This window comes from Felis catus, chromosome E3 (assembly GCF_018350175.1).
Source record: "Felis catus isolate Fca126 chromosome E3, F.catus_Fca126_mat1.0, whole genome shotgun sequence".
In the NCBI taxonomy this organism is placed as follows: Eukaryota; Metazoa; Chordata; class Mammalia; order Carnivora; family Felidae; genus Felis; species Felis catus.
Genome location: NC_058383.1, coordinates 26,030,187 through 26,053,106, shown reverse-complemented (window position 1 = coordinate 26,053,106; position 22,920 = coordinate 26,030,187). Strand labels below are relative to the sequence as shown.

At 39.7% G+C, this 22,920-nt stretch overlaps 1 protein-coding gene across 3 annotated transcripts; it reads right to left on the bottom strand.

Annotated features, from left to right (window-relative positions):
• Positions 1–1,104: 1,104 nt before the first annotated feature.
• Positions 1,105–21,683, bottom strand: GDE1 (glycerophosphodiester phosphodiesterase 1). Of its 3 annotated transcripts, XM_023247157.2 has the most exons (7): positions 21,258–21,391; positions 20,711–21,147; positions 12,332–12,503; positions 8,607–8,712; positions 5,643–5,735; positions 3,555–3,766; positions 1,105–1,732 (listed from the first exon to the last, which is right to left on the bottom strand). In XM_023247157.2, the coding sequence occupies exons 2-7, from the start codon at positions 20,724–20,726 to the stop codon at positions 1,585–1,587; spliced, it is 747 nt and encodes a 248-aa protein (XP_023102925.1). In that variant the 5' UTR covers positions 20,727–21,147; positions 21,258–21,391; the 3' UTR covers positions 1,105–1,584. The 3 variants fall into 3 exon arrangements, with proteins under 3 accessions (XP_023102925.1, XP_003998846.1, XP_019676463.1); XM_003998797.4 differs by lacking the exon at positions 20,711–21,147 and having other exon boundaries at positions 12,332–12,507; positions 21,258–21,683; XM_019820904.2 differs by lacking the exon at positions 20,711–21,147 and having other exon boundaries at positions 21,258–21,397.
• Between the last annotated feature and the right edge of the window lie 1,237 nt (positions 21,684–22,920).

Below are 22,920 nucleotides of genomic sequence, written 5' to 3'. Positions count from 1 at the left end.
GTGGTCTGGCTGCTGTGAGTGTGAGGCTGGTGACCCACTGGGGCTCAGGAGGAAGTCATGACTAAGCTCAGGGCCTGTGGTCAAGACTGCAGATGGGGCTGGAAGGTGGGAATACGCAGCTATGGGAGACAGATGACTTTGCAATTTTTTTTTTTTTTAATTTTTTTTTTTCCCAACGTTTATTTATTTTTGGGACAGAGAGAGACAGAGCATGAACGGGGGAGGGGCAGAGAGAGAGGGAGACACAGAATCAGAAACAGGCTCTAGGCTCTGAGCCATCAGCCCAGAGCCTGACGCAGGGCTTGAACTCACAGACCGCGAGATCATGACCTGGCTGAAGTCGGACGCTTAACCGACTGCGCCACCCAGGCGCCCCAACTTTGCAATTTTTTAAAGACTCCATATCGTCTTAAATATTGCCACTTAAGTTCACAGTTAAGACCACTAGAAGCTTACGAGGAGCACAGAGCTGGGAATGAAGGGCTCTACATTGTAAAGGCAGACAGGGCAAATGGTTAAGAGCAGGGCCTCTGGAGTTAGATTCACTTGGATTTGAATCTCAACTGCACTGAAGACTTGGACAGCTTGGGTAGGTGACTTTAAGTTTGCATTGCCTTGGTTTCCTCATCCCTAAAAGGAAAATACCCCTGTACGATTCTTCTGGGTTTTGAGATAGGCATATTAAACCATTAAAATGTTTGTGGCAAATAGTTAAGAAATTTTAGTTTTAGGAGATCAGGCTCTGCTATGTCACCAGCTGGGTCATTTCTGAGGAAGACCTTTTCCTTCTACAGGTTTGAGTTTTCTCATTTGCCAAATGAGGGTAAGTCTAGATGTTCTTAGATGGTTCTTGCAGTTCTAGTGTCATGTTGTACAACAGCCCGAACGAGTGTAACTCAGCCCCCTAGTGGCTCATAGCTCTTATTTCAAGATACCATAAACAATCCCTCGGACTGGTATCAAGACTTACCTACGGTTTTCTTTGCTTCGCAATTAAGGCTCACCAGGGGCTGTTGCCTCTGGTCACTGGATTGCAGAGAGCGGCTTCCCTGAATTCCTAATGTCTTAGGACATTATGCTTGGTACACAGTTTTCCCTTAGTGCTCCTTTTAATGATTTTATTAGTATGGTCACAAGTTTGCTGTCTATAGTACATTGATAATGTAGCTGAATACAAATATTTTAAATAAGTAAATTACATTAAGTGTGTCAAGTTTTAAAATGTCAACTTTTGAGTGATCATGCATTTCCCATGCATTTGCATCTGCAACCCCAAACTGCACAACTCAATCTGTGCTTATCCTCACTGGGTTTCGGTGTACCCGTCAGCTAGGGCAGGAACTGTTGTCCCTTTTTTGCAGACCCAGATTTTCAAGAGCAACAGTGTTGAACTCAGGCATTCCATGGAATAAGGTGGCAAAACCAGGTTTTGCTATGGTTCAGGTAAAAATGCAAATACCAACTATTGCTTGTATGAGCCACCTGATCCCCCAGGGCTTGGGCTAGCACAAAGGGTATTTTGATATCCCTGCTTAAGGCCAGCAGGTAGTTTCTGTACCCGGATTTCCTCCCTGGGGGAAAATTCTAGAACTGAGATGCACAGTCTTCCAACATGCTGTCAGTGATATAACTGGAACCAAGATGCGATTCGTAGTAACTTTTTTCATCAAAGGTATTAACAGTCCAAGCAACAACCTGAATGCCTTTAGCCGACCACTTCTTCAGGTAGTCCCTGGAGAAAGAGGACAAACCAATCCTGTCAGAACAAGGACCAACTGTTCCTGGTATTCACTGAGTACTAACAGTGCCCAAAAAGAGCCTCGTAACTGGTCTCTGTGTGCAATCAGAGGGAGTGTTTCAAAACCCAGCACCAGAACCTCCTCCACGTTGTTCCAGCTTACACTTCAGTGACTTACTAAAGACACCCTACACCAAAATAGAAGTCATACTGGAGGCCATACTGGCTTGCCCCCACCCATCTCCTTGGCCTCATCTTACACCACGCTCCCCCTTTCCTTTTGGTGTCGCAGAATATGGATTTTCTTTCAAGTCCTTGAAAGAACTAGGCTCCTTCCTGCTGTAGCACGTTTTTGCACGTGTTTTCCCCTGTGACTTGGATCTCCACACTCCCATTCCTACTCACCCTTTTTGTTTTTAAAATGTGTATTTATTTATTTGAAGAGAGAGAGGGGGGCAGAGAGAGAGGGAGAGAGAATCCCAAGCAGGCTCCGTGCTGTCGGTGCAGAGCCCGATGTGGGGCTCGATTTCGTAGACTGTGAGGGCGTGACCTGAGCCAAAACCAAGGGTCGGACACTTAATGGACTGAGCCACCCAGGCGCCCCCTACTCACCCTTCTGATCTTAGCTTAGTTGTCACCTCCCTGGGGGATGTTTTCCCATGATTAGGTCCGATTACACAGTAAATGGACACTGTTCTCTCCTACATAGCGTTTATCTTAATTATAATTTTATATTTATTGTATTTGATTTGATTAGCAACTTCTCTTTTACTTGACTATAAACTCCATGAAGGCACACCATGGCTTTCTTTACCACAGCATCTTCAGCTTCTTAGTAATACCTTGCAAATCTGTAGGCCTACATCAAATATTGACTGACTTGAATGCACACATACCTGAAATAACCCAAAACTAACAACTCTAATCAGCTGAAATACACAGCTATAAAATTACCACAATAAAGGTCAGAGACTGCTAGTAGGTTAAGGAATGGAAAGTTTTCTGGGAAGCAATGGAGCAGAGCCTATAATGTAGAACAGAGCAGGAAGAAAAGTGGGAGGGGTAAGGTAGGTGCTCACAGGATGTCTTCACTGGGGCTCTGCCCTGCATCTGTGTTGCTTTTCAAAGGGAGCCAATCACAAGGACTTATAATCTATCTCTCATCATAGTTTGGCAGGTTTATTTTTTATTAGGTTTTTCTTTAAAACTAAAAACTGAGAATATTTCATCAACTTATTTTGGCAACAGTGAAGTATGTCTGAACTCTTCCCACCTAAGAAGCCAGTGGCATTCCAACTTAATAAAGCTATGGTGGGCGGGAGCCTGGGTGGCTCAGTGGGTTAAGCGTCCAACTCTTGATTTAGGCTCAGGTCATGATCCCAGGGTCATGGGATCGAGCCCAGAATAAGGCTCTGCACTGTATGGAACCTGCTTAAGATTCCTTTCCTCTCCTCTCCTCTCCTCTCCTCTCCTCTCCTCTCCTCTCCTCTCCTCTCCTCTCCTCTCCTCTCCTCTCTACTCCTCTCCTCTCCTCTCCTCTCCTCTCTTCTCTTCTCTTCTCTTCTCTCTCTCTCTCTCTCTCTCTCTCTCTCTCTCTCTCTCTCTCTCTCCTTCCCTCCCTTCCTCTGCCCCTCCGCCCTGCTCACCCCCTCTCTCTAAAAAAATAAAATAAAAAAATAAATATAAAGGCATGGTGAGATTTGGTGGGTGAAACCCAATTCAGGCTGTCCACTGTTAATCCTTCCTTTCCAAGAAGAGCATTCCAGGAAATCTGTCAGAAGAAGATTAAAAAAAAAAAAAAAACCTTTCAACTTACGGGGATACAAAATCCTTTTGTATGAGGAAAGCTGAAATTCCACACAGGTACCACAAGATATTATGCATGCTCCAATCGAGCAAAATGTCCATTACCACAAACATGGACTGTTTCCAGTAAGTATCATAGCGTGGTTTCCCATCTCCTGTATGGCTAAGGCTCCAAGGTCTATGAGTTAAAGCTGTCACTACATTCTGATCTGTTTGTCTCATCTGAAAAGGAATTTTGGAAATTAAAATAAGTATCATATCTAAAATCTAATACCTCTCATTTTTCTTTGGATTTAGCCAATCTACTCTTTCTGATGAGGTGGCCATAACGGCCCCCATGTCTACTAAATAGATATAAACCTTTTGAGTAAATAATGTAAGGGATGTAAAGCATTTACTATACAGTATAAATAAGAACACTTCCTTCACTATCTCTACCTTTAAAATGAGTAAATTACAATCTCAGAGTCAAATTTTCATGTCACAAGAATTAACTTTCCGTTGGTTATCAATTTAAATTCTGGCCAGAGATAAGTAATTAGAACTTAGTGAGGATAGAACCATGATCATTTCCAGATGAGTTGGTTAGCTTTTGATTCTTTCTAGAGAAAATGGCTGAGAGAGTTGTGGGGGTGGGGAAGTGGGGTGAGAAGGAAGTGAGAAGGGAGAACAGAGAGAGAAGTAGGGGTGGGGGTTGGGGATGGACAAGGAGAAATGGGGAGATGCGGATGTAATTCTTTCTGTCTGTGTTCTGTGCTCCTCTGGACAATGTAGCTTACATTGTGAAGTCCTCTGTGGTCAAGTAAGATTGGTAAACACTGACCCAAATGTCTGAAAGCCCCATGACGCTATTCATCTCAATGACAGTTTGTATCTGGATAGGTTCCACTCTTCCTGTAAAACTTTAAATGCACACTCTGTTGGTCACTGTGAACAAGGCTACAGAACCAACTCAATATCTTGGAAACTGGTAACTGAAGTTAAGGATTAAGCATTTAATTGCCAATTGCATAACTAAATAGTAGACGAGAATTTTTATAGAAGTATTCTAGCTAATATGTGAAGAAGTGATAGACTAAAATAATAAGATTTTGCCAGTAAATTGAGAGCTGGCTGCTGGCATCAATAGCAGCTGTAAACAACAACAAAAGAGTCAATCAGATTATTTTGTGCCTCCTGATGAAAAAACTACCCTCACCTTTGAGATTATTTTGCCAAGAATAATTGAACCTCCACTGATCAAGTCTTTTGCTCTCACTACCAATTTATAGGAAATATATACAGGGGGGAATGTGTTAAACTGTATCATGTTGTAAGGAGCAAAATCTGGACTTGGGTAAATTCTACAAAACAACCTGGATTCTTCAATAAATACATGCAGGGAAAAGGAGAACTTACAGGTTCTAAGATTTTATATTACAAAATGTAGTCTTTATTTGGGTCCTGATTCAAATTAACAATTATAAACAACAAAAGCCATTTATAATATTTTTTAAGACAAATGAAAAATGATATATTCACTAGATATTTCCTGATCTTAAGGGCTAAATGGTTTTAGATAGGATAATGGTTGTATTGTGGCTGTATTTTTTAAAAAGGGGAATAACTTTTTAAAGATATTTAATGCAATTTTTATGGGCGAAATGATGTGTGGAATTTACTTCGAAATAATGCTGGGGTACATAAACGGGGGTATGGATGAAGCAAGCTGGGTCAAGGTTAAAGGGGGGCTCGTTATACTACCATCTACTTTTGTGCATATTTTAAATTCTCCATCATTAAGAGTTTTTTTTAAAGTTTATTCTGCTGTTACTTAGCAAGATGAAGAGGTACATAACTCCTTGTTCTGAGAGCGCTTACTAAAGTAATCTGAATGAGCCTATGAACAACATAAAAGAAGGAACTTAAAGAGGAATCATGGTGTCTTAAAACAGGGTAGGAGTTCGTTTCCCTTTCTGAATTTCTCTTGTTAAAAGAGGAGTTTCTTAACTGAAATTCAGTTCAATTTCACAGGCATCTAGCTTATGCTTACTTGGGGCACTTCTACAATCACCATCAACTAACAAAGTATTATGTACAATAAAAATTCTGAATTTACCTTATAGATGACTTCTGGCAAGAAAGAGCAGACGATACTATTATTGTATAGTTGAGGAAACTCCATATATATTTTCTTTAGAGCATCAGTAGCCTGTAAAGCAGAGAAACTCATGTATTTTAAATTTGCTTAAATGCAACAGTCTCAGCTAATAACTATTACCTATGAAGTACAACCCTACTGAATAAATTAGAACTTTACTAATATATGGCGATGTTGAAAGGAATATGGGTAGATTCCATTATCCATTGGGAAACATCTTAAACTCACACCTACAGCAGACAGAGGGGAAAGTGAGGTACTGCTGCTTTACTATTTGTTGAGAAGCTCACCCCTTTGGTCATGCTTTTGGAAGGTATGGCAGTGGATGCTGAAAGCAAAATTTTTTTTTTAATTTTTTTTTTCAACATTTATTTATTTTTGGGACAGAGAGAGACAGAGCATGAACGGGGGAGGGGCAGAGAGAGAGGGAGACACAGAATCAGAAACAGGCTCCAGGCCCTGAGCCATCAGCCCAGAGCCCGACGCGGGGCTCGAACTCACGGACCGCGAGATCGTGACCTGGCTGAAGTCGGACGCTTAACCGACTGCGCCACCCAGGCGCCCCTGAAAGCAAAATTTTAAACCTTTCCCTTATAACCTGGTTTAGGCACTAGGAAGAGTCCTTTTATACCCATAACTCTATCATCCTCTGCCTTTCCTAGCCTAAGCATGAGCCAACCAGCCTGGGAACTACTAAGAGTACATTTGCTCAGTCCAGGGGACTGAGAGGAAATGGCATTCATCACCAACATGGAGGCAGAAACAATGGGACAAGGAAGGAACTGGGAAGAGCTGAAAGTCTTCCAATTCTTCCCAAGATGAGCAGAAGTTTCTTTTTGTAGTTGCCAGATGAGTAAATGAAGAAGAAATGATGGAGCTAAAACACTCATACTTTGTAACCTCTAGTGAATTAATAGATTTGGCCACTGGCATCAATAGCAACTAACAACAGAGGTGACTAGGTGGAGTGTAATGTTGCTGTATCATAATTCTTGAAATACCACTAAGTTCTGGAAAGTCACACATACCTATAACTAAATATAATAAAATGCATTCCAGAAAAGAAAAAAGAACATAGAAACTATTCATGTCATGTTTCCCCTTCACTAATGTGACAGAGTGTGAGTTATTCAAAGTTTTCTTGTTGTCTGAACTAATGTATGCTTTATGTGTGACGCTTCACCAACATTTATTTAATTCTCATAACAACCCTATGTAGTTGTTTCTTTTATTATTCCCATTTTATCCATGAGGAAACTGAAGCATATCAAGGTTAAGGTTACATTTTAGTAAGTGACAGAGTTGAATCACGGTCTATTGGACTCCAAAGCCCATAATCTTGGCTCCTGGGCTCTACTATCTCTAATTTACTACACCTGTTCCTTTACACTCCCCTTTTGTGAATTAGATCACTATGTTCTATCGATTGTTGCCAAACCACCTGTGAGCACCAAATCTCAAATAGCTGAATTTAAAAAATATATATTTTCGGGGCGCCTGGGTGGCGCAGTCGGTTAAGCGTCCGACTTCAGCCAGGTCACGATCTCACGGTCCGTGACTTCGAGCCCCGCGTCAGGCTCTGGGCTGATGGCTCAGAGCCTGGAGCCTGTTTCCGATTCTGTGTCCCCCTCTCTCTCTGCCCCTCCCCCGTTCATGCTCTGTCTCTCTCTGTCCCAAAAATAAATAAAAAACGTTGAAAAAAAAATTAAAAAATATATATATATTTTCTTCTCCCCCCCCCCCCCTTATTTTAAGAGAATAAGCATGAAGGTCAGTACACCGTGGGTGAAATGTAGGACCTATCAGGGATCCCAATGTGGGCAATATCATCAACAAAACCTGAGGTGCTCATTAAAAATACACGTTCCTTGACCCACGACCCCAGACATTTTCAGAATTTCTTCTCTAGGTGATATGGCCCAGCAATTAGTATTTTTAATAGGTATTCTTGGTGATTCAGATGTGGGCTGACTGGGACACTTACATGCATACAACTACCAGTAACATAATAATAAATGAGCCAGAGCACCATTTTCCTTTCTTCAAAAATCAGAGTCTACTGTGCTACAGTAAGGATATATACTTGGGCTCTTATTTCTGGTTTCAATGTTTCAACTATAGGCTGAAATTAAAAAAAAAAAAAAATGACATCATCAGAATGGTGGCCATTACTGATTATAGCTTTCAAGGGAGGAAAATACCTGTAAGTTGTCCAAATGCAGAAAAAAAGCATTTGTATTTGAAAAGCTCGTTGTAAGTGAACAAATGTAATCTAAATCATATTTTCCCATTGATTTTCCATTGCAATAATATATTTTTATGAATAAAAGTATATGTTATATAATATAAGCAAAATTTACTTAGGAATGTCATACATATTTGAAGAAATAATTTTATCATAAAAGTTCATCTACTCAAATCATACAATAACAAAACTATACATAAGAACAGAAATCATACAAGAAGGATAACTCTAAGATAAATATCCTATTAGCTATCAGAAACTTTATGTACAGGAGTTCTCTTGAAATTCAGTTGATAGTTATCCATCTAAAACCATTAACTTATCAGCCAGATGCAACTGGTCTTGTGTCTAACTCCTGAATTCTTTCTTACGAGGTTAGCCGAATGGTTTGTTCACGAAGTGCCTCTTTATGGTTTATCTTTTGTAAATGCTTTATGCAAGGAAGAGAAACCTATTTTGTGTTAGTTGTAGAATATCGGAGTTGTTAAAAGGTTCCATCAAAGGTTAAAAGTTCCATAATTTACTATTTCCCTAAAGACGTGGAGCTGTGCATTGCAAACTTCCAATAAGCAAATATAATTTATAAAAATAACGTAAGAAGGATAAGTAACAAAATATATAGTTAATTTTGGAAGTGACTAGCGATTAAATTGTGAAGTCTATGGTATAAACTGTACCATATTTGCATGGCCCTTGACATCAAAGAAGATTGTGAGGTTATAGTTTAGGCACTCTGCAACGGCTTCTCTCAGGGTAGGGATCTTTTCATCAGGGAAATCATTCCTATAAGAGAGGGAAAAGGAATAGTGTATTGCAGGAAAAAGACAAAGATAAAAGTTTAGTGAAACAGACATTTGACAAATGTCTCCCAACCAACAGGACAGTGTGTTTTCCCTGACTTCCTTTCTTTAATCATAGCGAAGTCTAAGGATACTTGGCTTTAAGTCCTTAAACCAGATTAGATATTCTTGACCAAAGAACAGCAACAAGAACAAAAGTCATTTAATTTTTATGAAATTACTAGTTTATGATAGAATTAGTAACTCTACTCACCAAAGGGCAGAATATAATGGCACCTCTGGAGAACTTGAAACTTAAATTTAAGACTGTAATTGCCCTAATAGAACCTTATGCAGGAGAAATTCCCACGAATATATAAATCTGTTCACTGTATCGTACACTTATGTGCAACTGTTTAAAATAATCTTCTATACATAATTTTCTGATAAAAGAAAGTTAAGTGCCTGATATGTAAGAAATCTTTTCTCAGATAATGAAATTTCATTCTGCACGATTTAACTTATGTTTATTCGACCGTATCATTTCAACTGTAGTATCTTGGCTAAAAAAAAAAAAAAAGATAATTTAAAGAGTATAGGCAATTCTGCCAGCCATTCTACTCAATGCCTATTCCATGGGAGTGAGAGAAGAGACATGAATTTGCTATTCCTTTGGCCAGTCTTAGTTTCCATGCCCCTTCTCACGATGAGCCTCTCACAGCATTGAGGATAGTTCTAGAGAAAATACCTATTTTTCCTACAACATGGTCCCTAAACACAAGCCTATTACTTCATTTGGTGTTCAAACAAAGAAAATGCAACAAGTTCCAACTGTAGGATAGACTGGCTGAGTTAAAGACATTGAGATGGTATACTGACTCCAAGTGCGTACCTTTTTCCCCCTGAAGTTAGAAAGGTGTTTCATTAGTTCTTAGTGTCTGTTTTTCATTACAGATTAGAAAAAAACACCCCAAAAAACAAAAAAAACAACTATGTACAGTGATGTAGTGTAATACAGTAATGGGGGATGGTTACCCAGAGGATATTTCTCATTTGATTTTCCTTCTCTGTCTAGAGGTTTTTTGTGAGTTAAAAATTTTTCACATATTCCTTTCTTTAGAACGCACTGGAGTATAAGGAAAAGTGAACGTTTTTTAGGCATGTTAACGAATGAATAGTTTTCTACACATGTTCTGTTGTAGTTCCATTAAGTGAAAGCACTAAAACAAATTAATATATTTAATGTGTATATTAATACAGTCAAGCCTATTAACATACAGAAAGTCAATTAGCAAATCAAGACTTAGAGCAATGCCTTAAAGGGGATTGTAAAACTTTTCTAAGGTTCCTCCCTGCCTTCCCCTCCCCCTCTGCCAAATCATTCAACTTCTCTAACTTGGAAAGTTTACAGAATTATGGAATATGATCATGAAGAATTTAGCCATTGTTTTTTTTTTTTTTTTTTTTTTTTTTTTTACTAAACTTGTCGCCCTACATTTAGCCCCTTGTAATTATAGACATTCTCTAGAATCCAGAATTTGGATTTTATTTCAGGGTAGCAGCTTACATGATAGACTCCAACATTTTCAAACAGTGGTTTCTCTCCTCTATGGATTTCCAGAATCATTACAGGTAATTTTTGATGACTCTGGCTGAAAGTTTATCAATTTTGTTTATCTTTTCAAAGAATCCTCTTTTGGTTTCATTGATCTTTTCTATTTGTTTTTTTGGTCTCTAGTTCATTTGTTTCTGCTCTGATGTTTATTATTTCCTTCCTTCTACTCACCTTGAGCTTTGTTTGTTCTTCTTTTGCTAGTTCCTTTAAGTGTAAGGCTTGATTGTTTGATATTTTTCTTTTTCTTGAGATAGACCTGTATTGCTATAAATTTCCCTCTTAGAACTGCTTTTGTTGTGTCCCAAAGATTTTGGACTGTTGTGTTTTCATCTGTCTCCATATATTTTTAAATTTCTTCCTTGATTTCTTTGTTGACTCATGAGTTGTTCAATAGCATGTCATTTAGCCTCTACATGTCTGTGTATTTCCCAATTTTTTCTTGTGACTGATTTCTAGTTTTATACCATTATGGTCAGAAAAGATGCATGATATGAATTCTTAAATGCATGATATGATCTTCTTAAATTTACCGAGGCTTGTTTTGTGGTCTAACGTGTGATCTATCCTAGAGAAGGCTCTGGGCACTTGAAAGAATGTATATTCTGTTGTTTTGGATGTTATGTTCTGCATGTATCTGTTATATCCATCTGACCTAACGTGTTGTTCAAAGACTGTTTCCTTGTTGATTTTCTGCCTGGATGATCTATCCACAATATCATACCTCCTTAAAGGATTTTAAAGGTGATGATGACCCTAAGCATTTTTTCCTTTAATTGTTGACTTTGAAGCCAACATCTTATTAGCTGCAATGTCACTGCAGTATTAAAACCTGCCTTTCTCTTGCATATAGCAGAACAATGAAATAAAGAGCAATTCCAGAACCTGCACTTAGAACTTTCAACCATTAACAATATTCTTTCTTGATTAAGGTATAATTTCCTTTGTTTGACTTTTTTTTTTTAATATTTATTTATTTTAGAGAGAGAGAGAGAGAGAGAGAGAGAGAGGGACAGAGACAGAGAGACAGAGTGCAGACAGGGGAGGGGCAGAAAGAGAGGGAGACACAGAATCAGAAACAGGTTTCAGGCTCCTAGCTGTTAGCACAGAGCCTGATGTGAGGTTCGAACTCACAAACTGTGAGATCATAACCTGAGCCGAAGTTGGATGCTCAACCGACTGAGCCACTCTGGTGCCCCTATTTGTAATTTCTTTCAGATCCTAGGAAAATAAAGTCTAAATCTTTTATAGAGGACTATAACATAATCACTGGGTTGAATACTCAAGGAGTATTGATCATTGTCCAGAGAACTGATACAAGATGAGTAACAATGAACACACATTTTGGGAGGGATTTAAATAACCACATTCCAAAGTTTATTACCCAGTATACTAATTCCAATGTGTTTATAGCCGTTAATGGTGGGAATGGTGTGGGTTCTGTGATCGTTCACTTTTGGGAAACATTAAAGTGAAGGTAAGAATTGTTGATGTGGACTGTCTGTCCCCAAGGGGAACATCTAGAGTATAGTGCTTGATCTGAGTTAATCACAGAACTTTTTTCTTGTGGAATATCTTACAGGACTAGTTCTGATATATATACACACACACATATATATATATATGTGTGTGTGTATATATATATAAATATATATACATATAAGTATATATATTTATAATTTTTTTGTATATATATGTATATTTTATATACATAAAATTTATATCACAGTACAGAGTAATTGTCTAATGTTAGTAATGTTAGTGACTAGATATTGTCTTGAGAATAATTCCAAAGCCAAATTTGGCCTCAGTGGGAAAAGATGAAAAACATCCATGCCTTATTTCTGTTGTTTCTGGCACCATGCTCATTACTTGGGAAACCTGTATACAGTTCAAAACAAAACACAACAAAACAATTTTCCTGGAGAAGATGTGATTAGAAGGTGCCAGTGTCTTTCTGTGATCTCCAACAAAGCTGAAAGGTACATTTAAGTGACAATGAACCACTTACCTTAACCTGTGATTTGCTGCAGGATTAAGCTTCCTAATTTGTTCAAACGTCAAGTCACACAATCGACCAGTACCATCGGTCGTCCTATCAACTGTGTTATCATGCATTAAGACAGGAATCCCGTCGGAAGTAAACTCAATGTCCAACTCCACACCTGTTGCTCCATTCTTAGCTGCCTTAACAAAAACATCAACAATATTAATGGCAAGTGGCCAAGGTCACTTTACAATCTAAATGCTCCAGACAACCAACAGGGCTAGCTAAGGAGACAGCTTCTCTTACCGATTCCTTCCCCTTCCTGTAACAAATAGCAACCCATCCAGTTCCAGTTTCTACTTTTCCAGATGATATAACCTTCCTTCAACCTGCACACTTAGGGATTCCTCAAACACTTCAAATTCCCCACCCATGGTAGTAGACGGAGAGGTTTCTGGAACTAAGTTTTCTTTGGTTGCTTTAACTCTTTGGGCCATTAATGGCTCACAATTACAAATATTTAGACAAATTCCATGTTTACCTACACTCTGTTCGGTACAGCATCTCTGATTACCCTGTGTTTGTTGATTAGCTGTATATTGCACTACTTCGGCATAAACAGGATGAGCCAGGGTTTTGTTGGTTTAACTCTACCTTCTGTATCAGAAACACCAGGCCTGCTTCTAGGGGACATTACATTTGTTTATGTGAGCAGCTGGCTGTTGGCCAACAAGCTGGTAAGCACGATAAGGTACACTAGAATTTATCTACAAAGAGAACGTGAACATTAGAATATATAAAAAGAGAACCTGAGCACGCTCCTCTGAGACACGCTAGCCCACATTTGCTTCCTTGGCTTGTCACAGTGAAGACATGAAATGCTCACCACGATCAAGATTTTAAATTAAAAAAAAAAAAATTAATTATACAAACACCCAGAGCAGTATACAGCAAAAAAGACTTCACAGATGTTAATATTTTGCCGTATTTCCTTCTATCTCTTGCTGCCCTAAAACACAGTAATAGTTACTATTTAATAAGCCTTTTCTATATAGTCAGGCACTATTCTAAGTGCTTTAAATGTATTAACTCATTTGATTCTTGCCATATTTGGGTAGGTACTATTGATATTCTCATTTTCAGATGAAGAAACAGAGATTAAGAAACTTGCTCTGGGTTGTACAAACTAGGACACAGTAGAGGCTGTACTCTTAACCACTAGATGTTTACTACTGACCCTACATAGAGTGAAATTTCTCCCCCTTCTTCTCCATCTTCAAGTTGATGTGCATCATTCCTGTGCCATTCCCTTATAGGTCTTTATGTATTTGCTACATACATAATTACAATTAAGTACCTGGAAAATGGTGTACAACTCTGTACCAGTGCACAGTAGACATTCAATAAATGTTAGCCGTTGCTATTTATTGTGTTCTTTTTAACACATTTTTAATTGTAACATGGTTGAATTTATCAGTCATGTCCTTTATGGGCATAGATTATTCTAACTTATTTAAATCCTTTCCTACATTTATAAAGATATAACACAACTAAATTTTCTTCTAAGCTTCAAAGTTTGACGTCCACATTATGACCAAGATTTTCCCCATCTAAAAATCCCAATTCTATCACTCACTGGCTGTGTCATCTAGTTACTTATCATACTCTGAGCTCAGTTTCATCCTTTTTAAGATGATACTTTTCTAATGATCCTAAGAGTTGTGAAGATTTAGAAAGAATGCATGTAAATTACCAAGCTTGGTGCCTGGCTCGAGGTTGGCTCTCAACATAAGTTTTGATTCAGAAAACACATCTCAGAGAAAAAGCCATTACAATAATGATTACATCTTATACTGGTTAAAAAGTTTATCGTTTTATAAGATTAAAAGATATCTTTTCTAAATTAAAGACAATAGTACATTGGGAAATCAATATGGATTATATCATTTATGACATAAAACAAGATGACATTTTCAGTATTCACAGTGCAACTGTCTCACTGTGACACAAATGTTCTCCTTAGTCCTTGAGGCGGGCACTATAATTAGGTTCAATTATATCTGTATTCATTAGGGCCATCTTTATTTAGTTGCAATACAAGAAATAACAATGGGGAGACATTGTATCTTAGCAAGATTACTAGAACTAATGAGTTCATTTATTTGTCTTTTCTAAGTAGTTTATGAAGGCCCAAACAAAAGCTTTATAAAAGAATCACCATATTAGAGTTTCTCAGACCAGATCTTCTAATGGCTGCATTCAACTTTCTTTACCAGGACTTTTATGTTATTCCAGATACAGAGGCAAAAGGTAAGCTCCTGATTCTAATTCATGTATCAGTATATAATTCGTACTCATCTTTTCATTTATAACAATACTTTATAATAGTATCTTTTCTTCTATACATACAAAATTTCACATAAAACATTCACATAAAATTTCACACAAAAACATTAAATTTCACATAAACAAGTTTATAAAAACATTGCAATTTTATTAAAACTTTATTTTATGTTAAATGTATTTATTTTAAAAAATTAAAAATAAAATAAATTTTATTTAAAATGAAATAATTTAGGGGCGCCTGGGTGGCTCAGTCGGTTGAGCGTCCGACTTCGGCTCAGATCATGATCTCACAGTCCATGAATTTGAGCCCCGCGTCGGGCTCTGTGCTGACAGCTCAGAGCCTGGAGTCCGCTTTGGATTCTGTGTCCCCCTCTCTCTCTGCCCTCCCCTGCTCATGCTCTCTCTCGCCCTGTCTCTCTCTCAAAAATGAATAGACATTAAAAAAAAAAAATCTTAAAAAAAAAATAAAATGAAATAATTTATTTTAAAATTATACTAATAGTTTAAGTAATAGAATAGCACAGTGTAGTATAGTAATAGCAATCAGATCAATAGTTGCCTTGGGGCAGAGGGGTGAGTGGGGGATTAACTCCAAAGAGAGCACGAAGGAACTTTCTGGGGTGATGGATATAGATTAAGATAGTGGTTACCCAGGTGTATGTATTTATCAAAACTAATCAAACTGTACAATGAAAATGTCTCTTTTATTAATGTAAATTATACTTTGATAAAGTTGGTTTTAAAACTATTTGCTTTAACAAATTCATTATACTTATATGACTTTTTAACTGTTTCATTGAAAAGTACGTTTTAAATATCCATCACTATACTGTAACTTCACTTAAAGAACTTCATTTGTGTTGACTGATAATGAAAACCACAGATTCCACTACTAAAACACGGAACGGCAGAGTGTTTTTTGGTGTATAATTCATCCATGTACAATTCAGTGGTTTTTATTATATTCACAGAGCTGTGCAACCATCACCACAATTTTAGAACATTTTCATCACCTCAAAAAGAAACCGTGTGTCCATTAGCAATCCACATTCCCGACCCCTCTAAGTCCCTCTATCTCTATGGATTTGCCCATTCTAGATACTTTATTTATTTATTTTTATTATTTTTTAAAGGTTTACTTATTTTGGGATAGAAAGAGAGACAGAGGGTGAGAGAGAGAGAGAGAGAGAGAGACAGTGAGCACATGAGCAGGGGAGGGGTAGAGAAAGAGGGAGAGAGAATCCCAAGCAGGTTCCATGTTCTGTCAGCACAAAGCCTGATGCAGGACTCGATCTCACAAACCATGGGCCCAAATCAAGGGTCAAATGCTAAACAGGATGAGCCACCCAGGTACCCCTAAACATTTTATTTAATAGAATTATATAATATGCAGTCATCTGTGACTGGCTTTTTTCACTTAACATGTTTCTTTTCTTTTTAATGTTTATTTTTGAGAGAGAGACAGAGCGCCACCAGCAGGGGAAGGGAAGAGAGAGAGAGAGGGAGACAGAACCTAAAGCAGGTTCCCAGGCTCCGAGCTGTCAGCACAGGGCTGGATGTGGGGCTTGAACTGACAAATCAGGAGATCATGACCTGAGCCGAAGTCGGACGAAGTCAGATGCTTAACTGACTGAGCCACCCAAGCACCCCTCACTTAGTATGTTTCTAAGGTTCATTCATGTTGTAATATGTATCAGGACATCATTCTTTTTTCTTGCCAAATACTATTCCATTGTATGGACATATCACATTTTATTTATCCATTCACCAGCTGATGGATATTTCTGTTGTTTGAATAATCTACGAACAAGTTTTTGCATGATGTATGTTTTAAGACTATAACTCTATGTTTAACCTTTTAAGGAACTGCCAGACTGTTTGCCCCACTGGTAGTGTATGAAGGTTCCAATTTCTCCACAACCTTGTCGAAACTTGTTATTGTCTGTCTGTTATAGCCACCCTAATAGGTATTTCATTGTGGCTTTGATTTCTATTTTCCTGATGGCTGATAATGTTGAGTATCTATTCTTATGGATTTATTGGGTATTAATACATCACAATCCTACCAACAAATACTTACTGAGTGCCTATGAGATAGGAGGTACTGTTTTAAGAAGTGAGGAGACAGTGGTGAACAAGAAAGGAAAGGATTATGGATCTTATATTTCAGTAGGGAGAAACAGATTACAAACATGTTACATGTAAATAATGATGGTGACAAATGTTTTGAAAAAGAAAACAGAGAGTAATGTGAAGGTTAAGGCAGGTGAGGGTCACTAGACAAGGCCGCCAAGGAAGGCCTAAGAATATGACATCTGAGGGGCGCCTGGGTGGCTCAGTCTGTTGAGCGTCCGACTTCGGCTTAGGGTCATGATCTCACGGTCTGTGAGTTCAAGCCCCGCGTCGGGCTCTGTGCTGACAGCTCAGAGCCTGGAGCCTGCTTCGGATTCTGTGTCTCCCTCTCTTTTGGCCCCTCCCCTACTCGTGCTGTCTCTCTGTCAAAAAATAAACATTAAAAAAAAAAGAATATGACATCTGAGCTGAGGCCTTAATGATCAAAGGGAGAAAAACCATACAAAGAGTTTCCAAGTAAAAGAAATAGCAAGTATAATAGAAAGACCACAATGTAGGATGGAGTCACAAAGTGTTGACTGTGTACCCAAATCTATTCCCCTTCTTCCCTGCTCGTAGACCTATTCTTGCCCCATTTTTCAGCTTTCTCTTGTGTTTGGAGTAAGTGAACTAATTCCAAACCCTCTGTGTGTGTGTTTGTGTGTGTGTGTGTGTGTGTGTGTGTGTGTGTGTGTGTGTGTAGGATGGAGGCTTCTGGGAAAGAGGGATTGAGAGTGGATGGTGTAATGTGTAAGAATGGGGCTGCAATGAGGAAGACTAGTAAACATGCTGCAGATGGCAGAGCAGACAGATCAACACAACCTGAGTCCCGTGATTACAAATTGAACAGCTGAGGGGCATCTGGGTGGCTCAGTTGGTTGAGTGTCTGACTTCGGTTCAGGTCATGATCTGGCAGTTTGTGAGTTTGAGCCCTGCTGCTGTGCTGACAGCTGCTTCAGATCCTGTGTCTCCTCTTTCTGCCCCTCCACCACTCTCACTCTGTCTCTCTCAAAATAAATAAATATTAAAAAGTTTTTTTCAAAAAACATAAATTGAACAGCTGAACAAACCATCCTAGAAGTCACCTCTCCCACATATTCTTGTTATGTGAGATACTAAGTCCTCTTATTGTGTGAGATGTTTGAAGTTAGAGTCTCTATTACATGAAGCCAAAAGCATCCTAATAAGCACCCAGGGTGGCTGGAACAGAGAACAGGGGCTTTGAAAAAGATATAAGATAGAAGGTGTTCAAATTTTATTTAATTCCAGTAGAGAACCAGTGGAGGATTGTAAATAAGAGCTGGACATAATCTGATTTATACTTTTAAAGCTGCACTCTGGCTCCCGTGCAGAGAATGGACTGTGGGTATAATCAAATTCCTCAGTCACTGTTTATAATCATGTATCTGTTTTTGGAATACACTTATTTAACTTCTCTCAAGTTTTTCCTTCTATATCAATTTTATAATCTACCAGAAATTCTACCATTCTCAGAATGTCTTTCCTGATTTTTTACATAGTAAGATGCTTGAGAATATAAATTATGAGCTGCAAACATACAAAGGGAGGAAGAACAGGACAAAAAACAAACTTTGATGGAAATAAACTACATGTTCCTTTCGAAGCTGAGAGAGGATTCGACTTTATCTTCTGCAGTCTGCATTCAGCAGCTAAATTTTGTTATAGATAAAAAGTTCATCGATATTCAAACAAGTTGAACTAACACAATTCATTTCCTCTTAAGACCAGGAATCAACTTGGCACAATGTTTATTACACATATTAAAGATATGCACAACCCAAACATGAATGGAAATTACTATAATTCCCTTAGAACACAACAGGATATGAAACACTGTATGTGTATGTGTATTTCACATACATACTTCCTCGTTTAATATGATTAATATTCAGTCAAATGTGTTCCTGGCCAAACCACTACATCATTGATAAATACTTAGGAATGCCTTCTGTGTTCAATTAACACTGAGTTATACTTTAAGGCAACTTACATAAAGGTTAGTTGAAATGGAAGCCAATGGCAATTATGTACTTTTTTCCTTATAATTATCTTTCTTTTCATGACAATTCTCCTGTATAACTATGTTACTTCACCTGACCTATTTGAGTGTAAGACAGAATGTAAAATACATTCTTCAATATCTTTATATTTATTTATTTTTATTTATTTTTAAGGATTTTATTTATTTATTTATTTTAATGTTTATTTATTTTTGAGGGAGAGAGAAAGAGCATGAGAAGGGGAGGGGGCAAAGAGAGAGGGAGACACAGAATTTGAAGTAGGCTCCAGGCTCTAGACTCTGAGGTGTCAGCACAGAGCCCGATGCGGGGCTCAAACTCACCAACTGTGAGATCATGACCTGAGCCAAAGTCGGATGCTTAACTAACTGAGCCACCCAGGCATCCCAGTATTTTAAAGTAATCTCTACATCCAGCATGGGACTGGAACTCACAACCTTGAGATCAAGAGTCGCATGCTTCCAAATGAGCCAGCCAAGCGCCCCTTCCCTTGGTTCTTTGTGATGGAAGGGAGACAGAGCACCTTTTCTAGCTTTCTATTTAAAAATAAATAGAAAGATATTAAATCACCTGGATGACTCTGTCGGTAGAGCATGCTACTTGATCTCGGGGTTGTGAGCTTGAGCCCCACGTTGGGTGTAGAGATTACTAAAAAAAACAAAACAAAAACAAACAAAAGCCACATAAAGAACCAAGGGGAAAGAAGCATAAGAGAAGTCTAACTTGGTTTACTAACACAGAGTCAGGTGTCCTCCACTAAATTAAAAGCTGCCTTCCTGACCCCCTTCCTTCTTCAAACTTAAAATTTTTTACATTTACACTGAGCTGATTTAAAAAAAATTTTTTTTTAATGTTTATTTATTTTTGAGACAGAGAGAGACAGAGCATGAATGGGGGAGGGTCAGAGAGAGAGGGAGACACAGAATCCGAAGCAGGCTCCAGGCTCTGAGCTGTCAGCACAGAGCCCGATGCGGGGCTCGAACTCACGGACTGCGAGATCATGACCTGAGCCGAAGTCGGACACTTAACCGACTGAGCCACCCAGGCGCCCCACTGAGCTGATTTTGAAAATGAAGGCCATCTTGAGATTATTGGCCTAAAGAGCTTACATTTGTGGAGGTTATCATGGGCCAAGCACTTTCTGTGGACTACCTCACTGAATTATATCGCCTATTAGGTGGATACCAGTATCACTCCCATTTTACAGATAGGGAAACTGAAGTCATGCGGGAAGGGTAGAGTGAAGAAAGGTGCCCTGATGGTGTCTTGTTTCCACACCCTACTGGGGACTCCGATTGGGACACAAAAGCTTAAGTAACTTGCTCGTTATGTAATACTGTCTGTCCCTAGCTAGATAGCGAGTCCAAGTTTTTACATCCCGGAACACGGTCTAATCTCTGACAAAGAAAAGCACTGGGTCTTGTAACCAGAAGGCTGAATTCTAGAAGGAGCTGCATGTGTTTGAGTCAGTTTTCCTACCCATTCAGTGTTAAAAGAATCTCTCAAAGAAATGTGAGGAAGAGATGTACTTCCACAGATGCAAAAGCGCCTGTATAAGTGTAAATCTCTCTTACTATGCAAACTATCATTATGAAGTCAGGAGGGAGACTGCCAGGAGCTTGGAGGGAGCAAGAGTCTCAGGAGAGCTTGTGAACAAGAGGCAGAAATTGGATCAGGAGTCCAGCTGCCGGGGCTGTCTGGCATAAACTGTGTGTCTGGAGAAAAAGGTGATAAGGAGAGAGATAATTTGGAGGACAAGCAAACACAGCTCCTGTGAATATGATCCATTTAGAATAAACTCAACTACTGCCAGAGACTGTACTTAATCTGGCCACATGTCCTGCTTCATTTGCCAGTCTTTGTTCTTGTTCCTTGAAGTCAGATCACATAGTGTATAGTCTCTTACCTGAACGTTCCAACATCGTCCCCACCTCCCGGCTTTTGCACTCGCTGTTCTCCTTTCCTGGAACACATTTCTCCTAGATCTAAGGCTGGCTCCTTCTCACAATCCCAGCTGCAGCTCAAGACAGGTCTTCTGAGAGGATTTTTCTGATTACTCTATCCAAAATAGCCCAAGTCCTCTTCCCAGTCATTCCTTATCCCGCGACCCTATTTCTTCATTACACTTTTCACTCTCTTAAAGTATCTCACTTGTGTGTTGTTTAAGGCGGATTTTCCCCATCTCAGCGCAAGCTCTGTGAAAGCCGAGGCCCTTTCTGTCTTGTTTAGGAGCGTGTCCTCAGTGCCTGGCATATAGCAAATATGTAGGTATTTGCTGTGTGATATAAATAAGTTGGGAGATTTCTGACTTCAGAGGGATAGACGGCCACTGGGATATATTCCCTGTGTACGAAAGGTATCATGAGAATACTGGAGAACCTTCGGAAGGTCAAGCAGAAGTACAACCTCCCAGGAGGGGCGGGGGTGGGGGGCGCGAAGCGTGGGGGACTCACCAGCCGAATGGCCGCCAGCGTGTTCTCGGGCGCGTCGTGGCTGCCGCCGCGGTGAGCGATGGCGGAAACGCGGTCCCGCGGCTTGAGCACCTGCAGGGCTCTGCGGGAGGGCACAGGCTCAAAGCTGAACAGGCGCAGCAAGAGGTAGAGGCTGCCGGTGAAGAGGCAGGCATTGAAGGGACTACGCGTTACCAGCAGGAGCAGCAGTAGCAGGAAGGAGAAGGGGCCCAGGAGGCCCCCCTGTTCCTCCCACAGCCACATGCCGGCGCCCGCACCGGCACGGACGGGAGTCCCGGACCCGCCGGGCTCCCGGATAAAAGCGAGAAGCGAGGGCGAAAGCCCAAGACACTCGCCGCAGAGGGAACCCTCTTAGGGGACCAGCGCCGCACAATGGCGGCGGCGGCCCCATCCGGAGAGGGAGGCAGCTGTTCAGCCAATCAGGGTGGGGGATCTGCAGAGCTCGGGGGCGGAACCGCTGCCATGGCAACGAAGGTGGACCCAGGCGCTAGGCTCACGTTCCAAAATAGCTTTGGATTATTCCGGGGTTGAGACCTCAACCAAGGTTTTCAGACTCCAGAAGCGGGTGGGATACAAAAGCGGTCTCATGGTTGTACAGCTGGAAGGGATCTTAGTGACTCTTCATTCTGCCCTTGAGGAAACTGCCCAGGAAGCCTTGCAGGGGCAGGACACTTAGACTACTTATTTATTCAATTCAGGATGTGCAAACAACAGTCCAGGCGCTCAGGATACAAGAATGAACAGGACCAACAGGGTCTCTGCTCTCCTGGGGTTTACATTCTCGTGGGGGGACGGGCGGGGGTGGAAAATAGTGCTTAGGGAGTACAGCTCACATTTGTAGAGCGCTTACCATGTTCCAGGTTCTGTGCCAGCAAACGTTTGTCTTATGCATTATCTCATTTATTCTCACAACAGCCTTCGTCGATAAGTATTATCTCAAGAGATTGAATTCAATCGACTTTAGAAGGATTTTTCAGATTCTGAGGGAATGAAAGAGCATAGCAAAAGACGCACAATCGAATTATAAAGGTGGAGGGGATTTTAATGATTCTTTCATTTTAGAGATGAGGAAACCGAGGCCAGGAGCGGTGAAGTGAATTGCGCAATTAATGACAGTCAAGACTGACATCAAGCCATCCCAGTTTTAATCCTGTGGCCCTTCCACTCCTCCTCCTCCTGATCTTACTTCTTCTACTAAGCGTTAATAGTGAGACTTTTGTACCAGGCACTGCGTAAGAAATAGATCTCATTTGTTCTTCACATCTACCCTTGTGATAGGCGGTGTGTGTGTGTGTGTGTGTGTGTGTGTGTGTGTGTGCGATAGGCACTCTTAAAACTCATTTTACATGTGCAAAAATAGGCACGGGAAGAATTTTCAGCAAGAAAGGTAGAAGGTAAAACAGAGTTAGGAAATGGAAAGGGGCAACTAACTACCTCATATTTTGGGGAAAGCTGGTAATATGTTTAGATAGAAGATTTTGGTAAAACATTCAGGGCTTTTTGGGCCATCTTGAACCTGTTACTTTTTGTTCTTGGACGTGCTTTCCCACTGATTTGCAAAAGTGTAGGGATGTCTTGAGGCTTAGAGTTGATATCTGGGATTCAGCAATTTTTTATTTACGGGAAAAAAAATTTGGTAAGTGTT